The 12,079-nt window shown below is 34.8% G+C and overlaps 1 protein-coding gene and 1 pseudogene across 1 annotated transcript; both read left to right on the top strand.

Moving 5' to 3' along the window:
• The first annotated feature begins 1,325 nt into the window (after nucleotides 1-1,325).
• On the top strand, nucleotides 1,326-9,053 carry LOC101220143 (AP-4 complex subunit mu). Its single transcript, XM_004147802.3, has 13 exons — nucleotides 1,326-1,511; nucleotides 1,775-1,869; nucleotides 2,446-2,649; nucleotides 2,876-2,992; nucleotides 3,078-3,206; nucleotides 5,482-5,608; nucleotides 6,875-6,978; nucleotides 7,067-7,171; nucleotides 7,246-7,340; nucleotides 7,485-7,572; nucleotides 8,224-8,284; nucleotides 8,366-8,439; nucleotides 8,523-9,053. The coding sequence occupies exons 1-13, from the start codon at nucleotides 1,454-1,456 to the stop codon at nucleotides 8,619-8,621; spliced, it is 1,356 nt and encodes a 451-aa protein (XP_004147850.2). The 5' UTR covers nucleotides 1,326-1,453; the 3' UTR covers nucleotides 8,622-9,053.
• LOC116403032 lies at nucleotides 6,696-6,781 on the top strand (annotated as a pseudogene).
• Nucleotides 9,054-12,079: the final 3,026 nt, after the last annotated feature.

Genomic DNA, 12,079 nt, shown 5'->3' with positions numbered 1-12,079 from the left:
TGAAAATTCCTTCCCTGTCCAGCCATGGGTTTAACATGTCCCCTGATGACATCGCACGATCTAGTCGAGCAAGCGATTCTAGAACGTGTTCGAATGGCTCAAAGTGAAAGTGGGGAGGGCTGAATTTGGAAACAATTGATGTCATTCAGGATGTCATGGCCTGCCAAACCGACCATCTGAGGCTCATTGTAGAGTGGTCGCGTTTGGCACTTGAGAATGAAAGCACTACCCGTAGGGCTGTCGTTCGAGCATTGCGTGCCATACCTGAGCTAACTAGGTTGGACATGGTGCAATGTAATTGAATACTGATGAAAAAGTTAGCTGACATGAAGGGTTTCCTCAAATTGGCAGAAGACGAGAAGCTTGATTACTACACAGTGATCCTACAAGGCGCTACCTGTTTGTTTCTTTTACCTTCCACGGACAAAGTTAGCACCTTGTAGTGACTTTAAACTTTCATGTTTTTAGTTTCGATTATTCATGTTTATTTAATGCAGTTATGTATGGATTAGTTTATTTCCTTTTTATATATATATTTGCATTCATGTTTCCAATTTTACGTGGTGAGTCACAAAAAATAATTGAAATTATGAATATAATCAAACGTAAAAAATAATCGCCAACTAGTTCATATGGGCGTTACCAATGCACAAATTAGGTTCATTGCTTCACACAACGTCAGACGATTTGGTAAACAAAAAAATTATTCACTTTGGCTATTGGATTTTAAATTTCATAAAAAAAATTAATTACAAAAACTAAATACATCACATCACTACCAACATAACCCTTCCCCCAAACACATCTTATTATAAACCCATCATAACCTTACCCATATAACACTTCCCCCAAACACATCTTATCATAACACTATGAAAACACTACTTAAATAACTCTTTTCCCAAACACATCTTATCATAACACTACCTAAATAACTCTTCCTCCAAATACATCTTATCATAACACTACCTAAATAATCATTCTCCCAAACACATTTTATCATAAAACTATCATAACACTACCCACGTAACCTTTCCCCCAAACACATCTTATTATAACACTATCATAATCCTACTCACATAACCCTTCTTTCAAACACATTTTATCATAACACTAGTTTTATAATAACCCTAACGCCGGTAACCCAACCCTTCCCCAACCCACCCTTCAATATTTGAAACTTTCTTCTTGCAGTGTTTCAGTCCACCGGCCCACAGTGATAAAATGGGCTGGAGAGATAAAGGCTTAAAATTATCGGCCCAATTTTATTTTGTTGGTCACGTGATTTGCACGTGATGTGGCAAAAGGCAAGCAGGTTCGTGTCTAATTTCTTCCCGAGGGAGTGCTCGGAAAGTCTCCCATCCGGTTGAGTTCCTTCATGTTCCTTAGTCTCTGTGAATCGGAGACGTACTGATTTTTTATAATCTCAACAGCCGTTGCTGACTTATTGGCCATGATTTCCCAGTTTTTCGTGCTCTCGCAAAGAGGCGACAATATTGTATTCCGAGATTGTAAGTTTTTTTTCTCTCCAGATCTGATGTGTTTTAGATTTTTCTCCTCCCCTTCTTTGAATTGCATCGGTTTTCGTCTCGATTTTCATACTGTTTTCTTTCACGTTATCTATTCTGAATCAGAATGGCGTGACGTGCTAAATAAGTCTAAAACCTTGTAGTTAAGGATGCTATTTTTGTTGTTTGAACTGATATTCGTCTACAATCTGATACGGTGAATCATTTTTCTTCAATATGTTGTGATTATTGTTAAATGCATGCAGATCGTGGCGAAGTTCCGAAAGGAAGTGCTGAGATCTTTTTCCGAAAAGTAAAATTCTGGAAGGAAGATGGAGAAGGAGATGCGCCACCTGTCTTTGTAGGTATTTTCTGGTGTTGACTGCGTGGTAGTCTACTGGCATCTTGTCTGCTGCATACTCACTGGAAAATGTTAGAATTTGGAATTGTAGATTCAAATTAAAAGCAGTTGTTAAACTTTTGTTTCTGATTTTCTCAATAAGAAGAAGTGTTTCCTACCTTCTGTTTTGTAGCTTTTATGATATCTATGATATACATTCATCTGTTCCTTGCATTCCACCAGCTTTTGTTGTAAGCTATTGACTATTTCTTTCCGATTGGACATTGAGTGCAATCCATTAAGTTTTATGTTTTTCTTGGTAGCAAGTAAATGAATGATATCTTTGTGCATGTAGTTCCATTGATTTCACTAGTTTGTGCAGGCCATGGGCTTTGTGCATCTCACTAAGACATTGAGTTCAACGTATGCCAAAATATTCGTTACAATAAACACAATATTATGCATTAAAGCTATTGACTTGTATGCTTCTTGGTGTAGTTTACTGACTTGTCTTCTTGGAAATAGGTTGATCATACAACTTCTTTCTCATATTTTTCGAGTTTTAAAATTTTTTGGGTCATCTTTCTTTGATGGCAGAATTTGGATGGTGTAAACTACTTTCACGTGAAGGTTGTAGGACTGTTATTTGTTGCTACAACAAGGATTAATGCATCGCCTTCTCTTGTTCTTGAACTTCTTCAAAGAATTGCACGTGTCATCAAAGATTACCTTGGGGTTCTCAATGAAGATTCCCTCAGGAGAAATTTTGTTCTTGTGTACGAGTTGCTAGATGAAGTTATTGTAAGTTTGTTATCTCCCTATTCCTTTTCAGGATTTGACAAATCAACCACTAGATTTGCCCTAGCATATTTTATTGAAAATCATTTATTTTTTTCTATCTGGTGGTTAAGTTTTTCTTTTAAATGCCTCATGGCCTTATTACTGTTGTTTAGAAAATATGTTCTGCAATAGTAAACACGCTAAATTTTAAACATGTGCATTTTGTTATATGGTTTTTAATTGTTAGGATTTTGGTTATGTACAAACAACTTCAACTGAGGTTCTGAAGTCATATGTATTTAATGAGCCAATTGTGGTTGATGCTGCACGCTTGCCACCCCTGGGTCCTGCTTCCATTTTTGTGGTATTTTCTATACTACATGACAATCTTTCTCAGTTTTATGCCTTACTGTTTCTTTATTAGACTTTTTCTACTTGTCTCATTGAAGCAAGGGAGCAAACGGATGCCAGGTACAGCTGTTACTAAGTCTGTGGTTGCAAATGAGCCTGGAGGTAGAAAAAGAGAGGAAATTTTTGTTGACATAATCGAGAAGATTAGTGTCACATTCAGCTCAAGTGTGAGTATTTCTTGTTATTCCTTTTCAGCTTCAGTTATTCCTGTTTGTTATCTTCAACTCTGTTAAACTTATTAAAATATTCATATGGGTGTTTCCAATATATATATATGTGTATATATATATATATATATATATCTATAATGTGGAGTTGTTGACTGGTCTATTTTGAATCATTTTTTGTCTTGCGGCATTTGATGCCTGTCTAGTTTTGACTGCTGGAATTGGAGTGAGAAGGATATTTTTCATGTGTTTTTCTACTCACGTACAATAGATGGACAATCCCGTATTTTTCTTAACTATCATTACCTTTTGGAACTCGCCCTGTGAGCAACACCTTCCCTCCCCTCAACCTCTACAACAGCCCCTGATCCCGTAGAAAGATAAGCGTGTTTGTGCTCCGACTCATGGGTCTTAGGAGTGATTGAAGAGCACAATCTCGTATGCAAGATCAATAAAGGAGTTCAAATTGTACATTTACTGCCAAGTAAAGTAAGATTGCGAGAAGGGGATGGTGAATCATTAAGCCTTTGAATGAAGAAATACTCGCCTTAGGATGGAAACAGATGCTAATTCCACAGGAATGGAATAAGTATGGAATTGGGGTAGCATTCTCATGAGTCACTCTAAGAGTCAGAAAGGGAGAATTTTAAGTGGGGTGAAGCAGCCCATTCGGGTGTACGGCTCAGTTCTTTGATCGGGTTTCATGATTAGTAGGGGAATCGGAAGATAAAGGAAGAAGTCCCACTCAATTGAATCAGAGTCCGTGGCAGCCGCTGTGTCTGTGAGTCTTGAGTCAGAGTCTGGCTCAATTGACAAAGCGAGGAAATTCCCAGTTTCTTTAGTAGTCTCGATCAGGGGTTGGAATATGCTCCATAGAGCAGAGGTCTTAATCTGGTTGGTATTTCATTGTTGAATGAGACATTGAGTAAGAAAATGAATCACTCATTGAGGAAATCGTTTCATTATCTGTTTTGATTCTTCGTTGAGGCAGAAGCTCGGAAACTAGGGAATGATCATAGGTAGAGGCAGGCAGTTTTTATTGTGAGACAAGGAAAGGACAGCGTCATAGGTCCCAGTTGAGGATAAGTAGCGTCATGTTCAGGTCGGTTGGTGTAGGGTCGATGGTATGAGATCTTGCGGGATCGGCAGAAGGCTATTCTGTATTCTCTCTTTCTCTTGAATAAGCCCCAGCCGTTGCTGAAGCGAGGTAAGATTCTGATTTAGTAGGAGCATCTGAGTCAGTAACTTCAAGCTACTGAGTTGACAAGAAGAATGAAGAAATCCTTGGGGAAGGTTATCCATAGAAAAAATTGGATAGGAATAAGGGTTTCAGTGAGTAAGGAATCGACTCACTCTATGAGTAACAAGGGTTTGTGGCGGGAAAGGGGAATTCAGAGTTAAGGAGGAAGGAAAGACCAGAGGGAGAGGAGCAAAGAAGCTATTGATAAAGAATGAGATTCTCATTGAGCTAAATCTCTTCTTACGAAAAAAAATTCTCTCTGTAAAATCACTAAGAAAAGAACAATGAAAGAGATTCCCCATTTCCCAGTATCGGATATAATAAAACTCAATTCGATTTCAGTCTTTTTTAGTAGTTGCTTTCTTTCTTCTTCTTAGTTGTTAATTTCTCGAGAAACCTCCACCCAATGGTGCTCTCCAATAGTGGACTGCAAAATATAGGAACCGGAGAAGCCAGTAACCGGTAGGCTAAAAGAACTCTGACAATAGGTTGAGGAAAGCATGAACCTTCTCAAATTTTGTGTGAATTAAAGATGCACCCTGCATAATTCTATATGATTGAAAAGCTTTCCCTGTATTGTTGATACTTGATTTAAATAACATGGTTTGCATGGAGGAGTAAGTTAGTAGTCGGTTAATTTGCGTTGTTGGAGACGGAGCTGGGGTCACTGGGCCAGTTATTGTGGCAGAATATTACTTTTTAAAACTTAAAAGTGGGAGTCATTAGAAAAGCTTTGGGAGAGTTCTAGGATTTATCGATTTCAATGACGACACAAGTTCTTACATGTTTGGAGAAAATGAGAGAGAAAACCTTACTTCTAAGGATTGATATTCTTTAATTTGAATTTGATGGGCACATTTTTATGCATCTTGCTAAATGCTACCACACTTTTAACTTATAATTCTACTAAGGGAAAGCATCACATCTCAATAGGATAAGTGAAATTATCTGACAATGTGCTGTAATAGTTCTTGCTAAATGCTCATCTTTTTTTTGCCTTGGTATTTTCATAATGATTACAAATGTTGACTGCAGGGGTATATACTTACTTCAGAGATTGATGGTACCATTCAAATGAAGAGCTATCTAACGGGTAACCCAGAAATTCGCCTTGCTCTTAATGAGGACTTGAGCATTGGAAGAGGTGGAAGGTCAATCTATGGTAAGATTCTGTATTCTGTTAGGTCGTTGATATATATCCAAGAAGTGATTTAAGGCTCGTGAACTTCAAGTCTGAGTTACCTTCCATAGATGCTCTCTGTCTGTCTGCCGAGTGTGGTGGTGGTTGAGGGGGGGGGTTGTAAGTTGTAACTAGATGGCGGCTGTTTGGGGAAGTAGAGAAGTCGTGGAGTATATATGACACGTTTAGTAAGCAGTCTGAAAATAGAATTGTGGAAACAAGGGATTTTAGGAAAACAAAATTGTATTTTATGTTTTTAGATACGTGTTTGGTAGCAGATTTAGAAATTAAATTCCAATTTAAACAATTTTTCTAAATGTATTTAAATATATATTTATAAACTATCAAACTAATTATAGTTACTCACTAAATGTTAAGTTGAATATAAATTATTGCTAACTAATTTATGAACTTGTTTTATGTTAAAATTTTTGTATAATTATTATTTTGTAATATCATATAATATATAATATAGTACATATTTAATTTAACAAAAATAATTGAGTTAACATGAAATACAATATTTGTTATTGTTTTTAACCTCTTAAATATTGCATTTTAAAATTTTGAAATCAAAATACGGATATATTGAAAACATAAAAAAATTGTTTACAGAATCCATAATATCCATAACAGTTCTCGAAACAGAATCCAAACACATACTCCTTGAATTTAGTGAATCTGATAAACATAAAACAAGATTTCGAGTTGGCTACCAAGCAGCCCAAGGAATTTGAAACCTTTTGACTACGACATTTGCGAGAGTGGGGATCAAGCCTTCAAACTTTAGAGAGAAAGTTGATGCCAATCAATGTTGAGTTAGGCTTACTTTGGCCAAGTGTTCAAATTTTTATTTTTCATTATATTTTCTAATTAAAGGTGACTTCTATCATGATTTATGGGTTTTCTTTCTCTCTTTTATTTGTATATGGTCTTGTGTGTATTTTTAATCTTTTATGCTCTCCTGCCATTGTCTTCTATCTTCTACAAAGATTTATTATGGATGATTAAATGTGTTCTATAAATTGCTAACTCAATATAGAAAGGAAGTTGATAAATCCTTTTTTTTGTGTTCAATTAAAGGAGAGATGGTTGTCATCTCCCATGACGGGTCGGGAACAGCCTCTCCCTATTAATAATACGGATACTTTTTTTCGCTATTTAGTGTATTTCTTTTGATTTAGTGCTTACTATTTTTCATGACGTAACATTTTCTGGGACTCATCCTGATTCAGCCTGTGGTGACAGATTATAGCAGTTCATCTGGTGGAGGGACAGTGATCCTTGATGATTGTAATTTTCACGAATCTGTGCATCTTGAGAATTTTGACATCGACAGAACTTTGGTCTTGGTTAGTAAAAAAAAGGAGAAATAGACTAGTTATTTCTTTGGCTTATTTGTGGATTAATTGAGACTCATTCTTGATTCAAATTTTAAAGGTACCACCAGAAGGTGAATTTCCTGTCATGAATTATCGAATGACTCAAGAATTCAAACCTCCCTTTCGTATTAATGCCTTAATTGAAGAAGCAGGGTCCCTTAAGGTTGAATGAACTTCCCTCCTGTGTGTTAATGTTCTGTGTGGTTTTTGTTATTAAATAGTACTGATCTCTTGCAGGCTGAAGTAATTCTTAAAGTTCGTGCTGAATTTGCCTCCAGCATCACAGCAAACACAATTATGATTCAGATGCCCCTTCCAACTTTCACAACAAGGTACGTGTAGTGTAGCACAGAAGAAAGTCACTAGTAAATGGTTATCATTTTTTATTATCGTGTAAACTCATTTCTTGGATTTCAGTTGAATAGTCTGTTGTTTTTATCACTCTTCTAAACTTATTATATCTATAACATTTTCAGGGTCAGTTTTGAATTGGAACCTGGAGCAGTTGGAAATACAACTGATTTTAAAGAGGCGAACAAGAGACTAGAATGGAGTTTGAAGAAGGTAAGACAATTCCCTCAACCTTTTTCCTCTTTAATGAGCTGTTGTTTGTCAAGGATTTTCGTGAGGAGTGGCAAGTTATTTTGAGCTTATTAGTTCTCTTTACTTTCATTTTTAATCAATGAATTCTCAGTTTATACATTAGTCAACTAACACTTTGTAAGTTAGCTTGCCACCTAGAACTGCTCATTTTTATAGCATGTCTTATATATGTGATTGTAGAGCCCTTACCTAACACCTTTTGGTAGTAGGGTATTTTCCCTTTTCCATTTCACTAATTCAAAGAAACTATTTGCTTTTTTTTTAAAAAAAAATAATATTAATTGAATGTGTTAGATATTAATTTTGTATTATTTGACTATCCATTATCGGGAGAGAGCTACAAGCTCAGTTTATGCTCACTAGTCCAATCTGGTAAGATCAGTTTCTCATATCATAACTTCCACATCTTATCCTTTCCTCACTTGTGCATCACTCTCCCGTACAAGTACCTGGAGAACTCAACATAACAAACTGCCTTGCTTTTACCCTTTTCGTCAGTCCTGTCATTTTATCTTTTTCTATTGGGAGCCAGAACAGTATGCCAGTCTATTATTCTCTTATCATTAGACATCTGCATTAAATTTATTGTTACTAATAGCTGTAACATGGCAGATTGTTGGTGGATCTGAACATACTTTGCGTGCGAGGCTCACATTTTCGCAAGAATCACATGGTAAATATGTTGTACATCGACAAACCAGATTCTTTTATCAGGAAGTAAATATATGCATTTAAAATATATTTTTCATGGCAGGAAACATTGTGAAAGAAGCTGGACCTGTTAGTATGACATTCACTATTCCAATGTACAACGCTTCAAGGCTCCAGGCACGTTATCTAAACAGAAGAGCCAAGTCATCTGCTTCAATAATCCATTACTTTATGCTAACATCTTCCCTTTTTACATGCAGGTTAAGTACTTGCAGATTGCAAAGAAGTCTAACACCTATAACCCATATAGGTGGGTAAGATATGTGACACAAGCAAATTCATATGTTGCTCGGTTGTGAATGTAGCCTTCCTCGATCTAGTTTCTCTTTTTTATTATTTTGAGCTGCTCTGTCAGTAAGCAAAATAAACACCTGTGGGTTTTGGTTTATCTGAGGCTGTGTTTGGTGCATAATACGGAGTTACTTTTATCTTGTGGAGTTCTTGAGTGTTAGTTATTCTTCCTTCAAGAGTATCTCTCATAATAGCTGTGGTCTACAGTGTTCATAGTGTAAAATGCTTTAAAGTTATCAAAATTGTCAAAAACGGCATTGTAAAGTAGTAATTAGGAAACTACGGCTTATGAGCTATAGACATATTCAGTCAGAGTGGTGGTCTGCATTCTAGTAGGTCAGGTCGGTGCTTTGAAATTTGCTTTGTTGTATTTAGCTTGAACCTTTGAACTTAATGGTGATTAGGTAGTAGAATATAGAGTTTTGAGTTCCATCGTTTTATAGTGGTTCTTTCTTCACTCCTTAGTCTATTTCTATCTATAGGATGCAAATATTTGGTTTACAAGTTTGAGTTTTGAGAATATGTTTGAATATATTGAATGGACTCTAAATTGTTATTATTATTTTAAAGAGTAGCAATAGAAGAAGATAATGGAATTGTTGAAAGGACAATAAAATGAAATATTTATTGAGGAAAAATGATGAGTAAACGCATTCAATGGTGTGAATAAAGTGTTGGAAGGTGGGGGGGTTTAATGGTATAAACCTCCTGGTTACTGTATCAATGGAGGAACAGATCTTGGGGTTAGTATGCCTTGAAGAATATTGAGTGATGCGTTTTGAATAGTCTCCATGTTTAATTTTCGAGAATCCTATATTGGTAAAATCAATTAACCTTGTTTTTCTATCTACTACTTTTGTCTATTGATTTTGTGATAAAAATTTATGCTGGATATGGTATTGTATTACCGATATAATATTTATTGCTAATTGATTTTTAGATTAGAGATAGAAAGATGTATATGCAAATGGCAAAGAGTACCATATAACTGTTTTCATTGTCACTCGTTCAAATAAATATGATAAGATATTTTTTCACTCCCAACCAAAAAATGGGAGTCTTATCATTTCAATCACAAAAAAGTTGATTGTTTCTGTAAAAGTCGAATAGAGATTGAGTGCACATTTGAAGTCAAATGTCAAATGCATCGAATTGGTTCGATTCTTTTTTATTCTACAGAAAGATGAGCATTTTCCCAAGTGTGAATAAACCTTTCAAATCATGAAATTTTATTGTTGGGTAAAGATAAGATATCATCTCATTCGGCCAAACTGTCCTTGGCATCTTAGGCTCGTAGCTTTGGATAAAGAAGGCAAATGAGTTAGGTTGCTAAAATTAGACATTGGTGGCACCAAATGGCAATCACTTACAAATGGTTAAAAGATATTCTTAATGATATAAAATCTACTTTCTTGGCATTAACAGAGGCTCTTTTTCGGGGGTCCAGTTTATTGGATCTCATATCGTTCCACGTAGTTAGATGAGTTTTAGAAAATATTCCCAGTAAAAAAAAAAAAAGACTTTTTTATAATTTATAGGCAAAAGAAAAAATGATTTGATTTGATTAAAGATTTATATTTTTTAATATAGCAAGTTTTTAATTAAATGTTGAATTTTTTTAGTCACTTCTACAAAAGTTTTACTTCTTGAATCATTGGCAATCTACTTGTTATACTTATTTATTTTAGTCCATTTACTTCTTTTTATTGCCCCATATAATTATGTGAAGGAGTTATCCGCTAAGTGAAGCTTGTCATAACTTATGGCCAAAAATAAAAATTCGTTGCTATAGTAATTCCACAAGGCATCTAATCTTATAATCATGCAAATCCTTGTGATAAGATTTTACTTTCATTCCATGGAAAGACTAAGGATTTCACTTCAAGTGTGGACCACAATTTGAAACACAAAAAGACTTTGCTTTCTTTTATTCACGATCACGCTTTGTTGTCGTTAAGGTTAAATAACACTTTTTATCTCTAATTTTCGGACTATCTTTAGAAAATATGGATTTTTTTTATATAGTAATGACAAGAATATGGTAGGTTGAAAAGAAATTGTAAAAGTGGATTATAACTATCCGAAGAAAATCATGTACCGGGTACACAACTTCCATTAATCCTAGTTACCCATTAAAAATATACGACTTCTTTAAAAAAAACACATAAAAAAAAAAAAAACCCTATTTTTGTGACTTCCAAGTATCACATTTTCCACGACATTTTATTGTAAATATTTGTGACCCTACACATAATCTTTAAAAGCTTCTTAGTTGGTCGCATTTTGAATAGTCATGTTTGCCTCTTAAATCAATTTGGTGTAGTGTCAAGTTTGTAAAGAACAATGGTTGGTGAATTTGAAGCATATCAAACTATCGCAACATATTTGGTAGATGCAACTCAACGATATGGAAACATATCATAGGACCCATGTAAGTTTAGACCTCTTCACCATTGTTGCATCGATAAGGAAGTAATATGCCATAATATTGGATGTGTATGGTGTCTAATTAATTCTTAACAAAAACAAACATAAGTAGACAGCAAAAAATTAGTAAACAAGGTTTATATGATACTTTACTACCTGAGTGTGCATTAGTCGATCAAATATCTATCGATACGTCAACAACATATTTGTTGATTGTTTCGATGTAGGTAGGATACCAATTCATCTAATGTGTGAAAAATTAATAATAAATTATAGAGAGTGTAAATTTTATTTTAAAAAATAATATATAAATAAAATAATACATGAAATTTAGTGATCGAGCAACTGGAGCCTGTAATGCAACTTATGGTGCTTCAATAAAAAAAAATTCATATGCTCATACTTGTAGCATCAATGACCCATCTATTTTTAAGGATTGTATACTATTGTTCCCTATAAAGCCATGCAACACCCTAAGAGTATGTACTGCCTTAGTCAAAATTGCTTAAAAGCGAAAGAAACATACAATGTACCAGGGCATTTGACTTGTCGGCAAATAAAAAACCTCCAATGAGTTGGATAATGTGTGCACGAGCATATCTTTAGACGCTCATAACGTCAACATCTAGTGACAATTTTGTGAACTGTTTGACCAAGCATGAAAGAGTCAATCTTGACCTTTCATGTCAAGCAGTAGAACTCATAAAAAATCTTCACATACTCTATGAGTCATTTTGTGTTAACTCTGAGTACATACATGAGTGTTCCCTTTCGAGTCTTGTAATTTAAAAAATTACGTGGCTCTTATGTCTACTTCTACGTAACCTTCAATTACAATCCTCTTTCCACTATTTGCATCTGACATACCAAATATTTTGGTTTGATTCAACTACAAAAATTTTATAGTGTTTTGTCACACAATACTTTTAATTTAACGACCAACTGAAGATCTTCTTTACAATCAAATAGCATTTCCTTTTGAATTAAACAAAAATTGTCTACAGATACATTCCTATCTACCAATGTAGACATTTATTCA

This window comes from Cucumis sativus, chromosome 3, assembly GCF_000004075.3.
Source record: "Cucumis sativus cultivar 9930 chromosome 3, Cucumber_9930_V3, whole genome shotgun sequence".
In the NCBI taxonomy this organism is placed as follows: Eukaryota; Viridiplantae; Streptophyta; class Magnoliopsida; order Cucurbitales; family Cucurbitaceae; genus Cucumis; species Cucumis sativus.
This window is presented reverse-complemented; position numbering and strand designations above follow the sequence as displayed.

What these genes read in the sequence shown, in the direction of transcription:
- LOC101220143 (XM_004147802.3), top strand. Translation starts at nt 1,454, where the DNA reads ATGATTTCCCAGTTTTTCGTGCTCTCGCAAAGAGGCGACAATATTGTA. An exon ending in GAGATGCGCCACCTGTCTTT is followed by an intron (nt 1,870 to 2,445) that starts GTAGGTATTTTC and finishes CTTTGATGGCAG; the next exon opens with AATTTGGATGGTGTAAACTA. An exon ending in GTCCTGCTTCCATTTTTGTG is followed by an intron (nt 2,993 to 3,077) that starts GTATTTTCTATA and finishes GTCTCATTGAAG; the next exon opens with CAAGGGAGCAAACGGATGCC.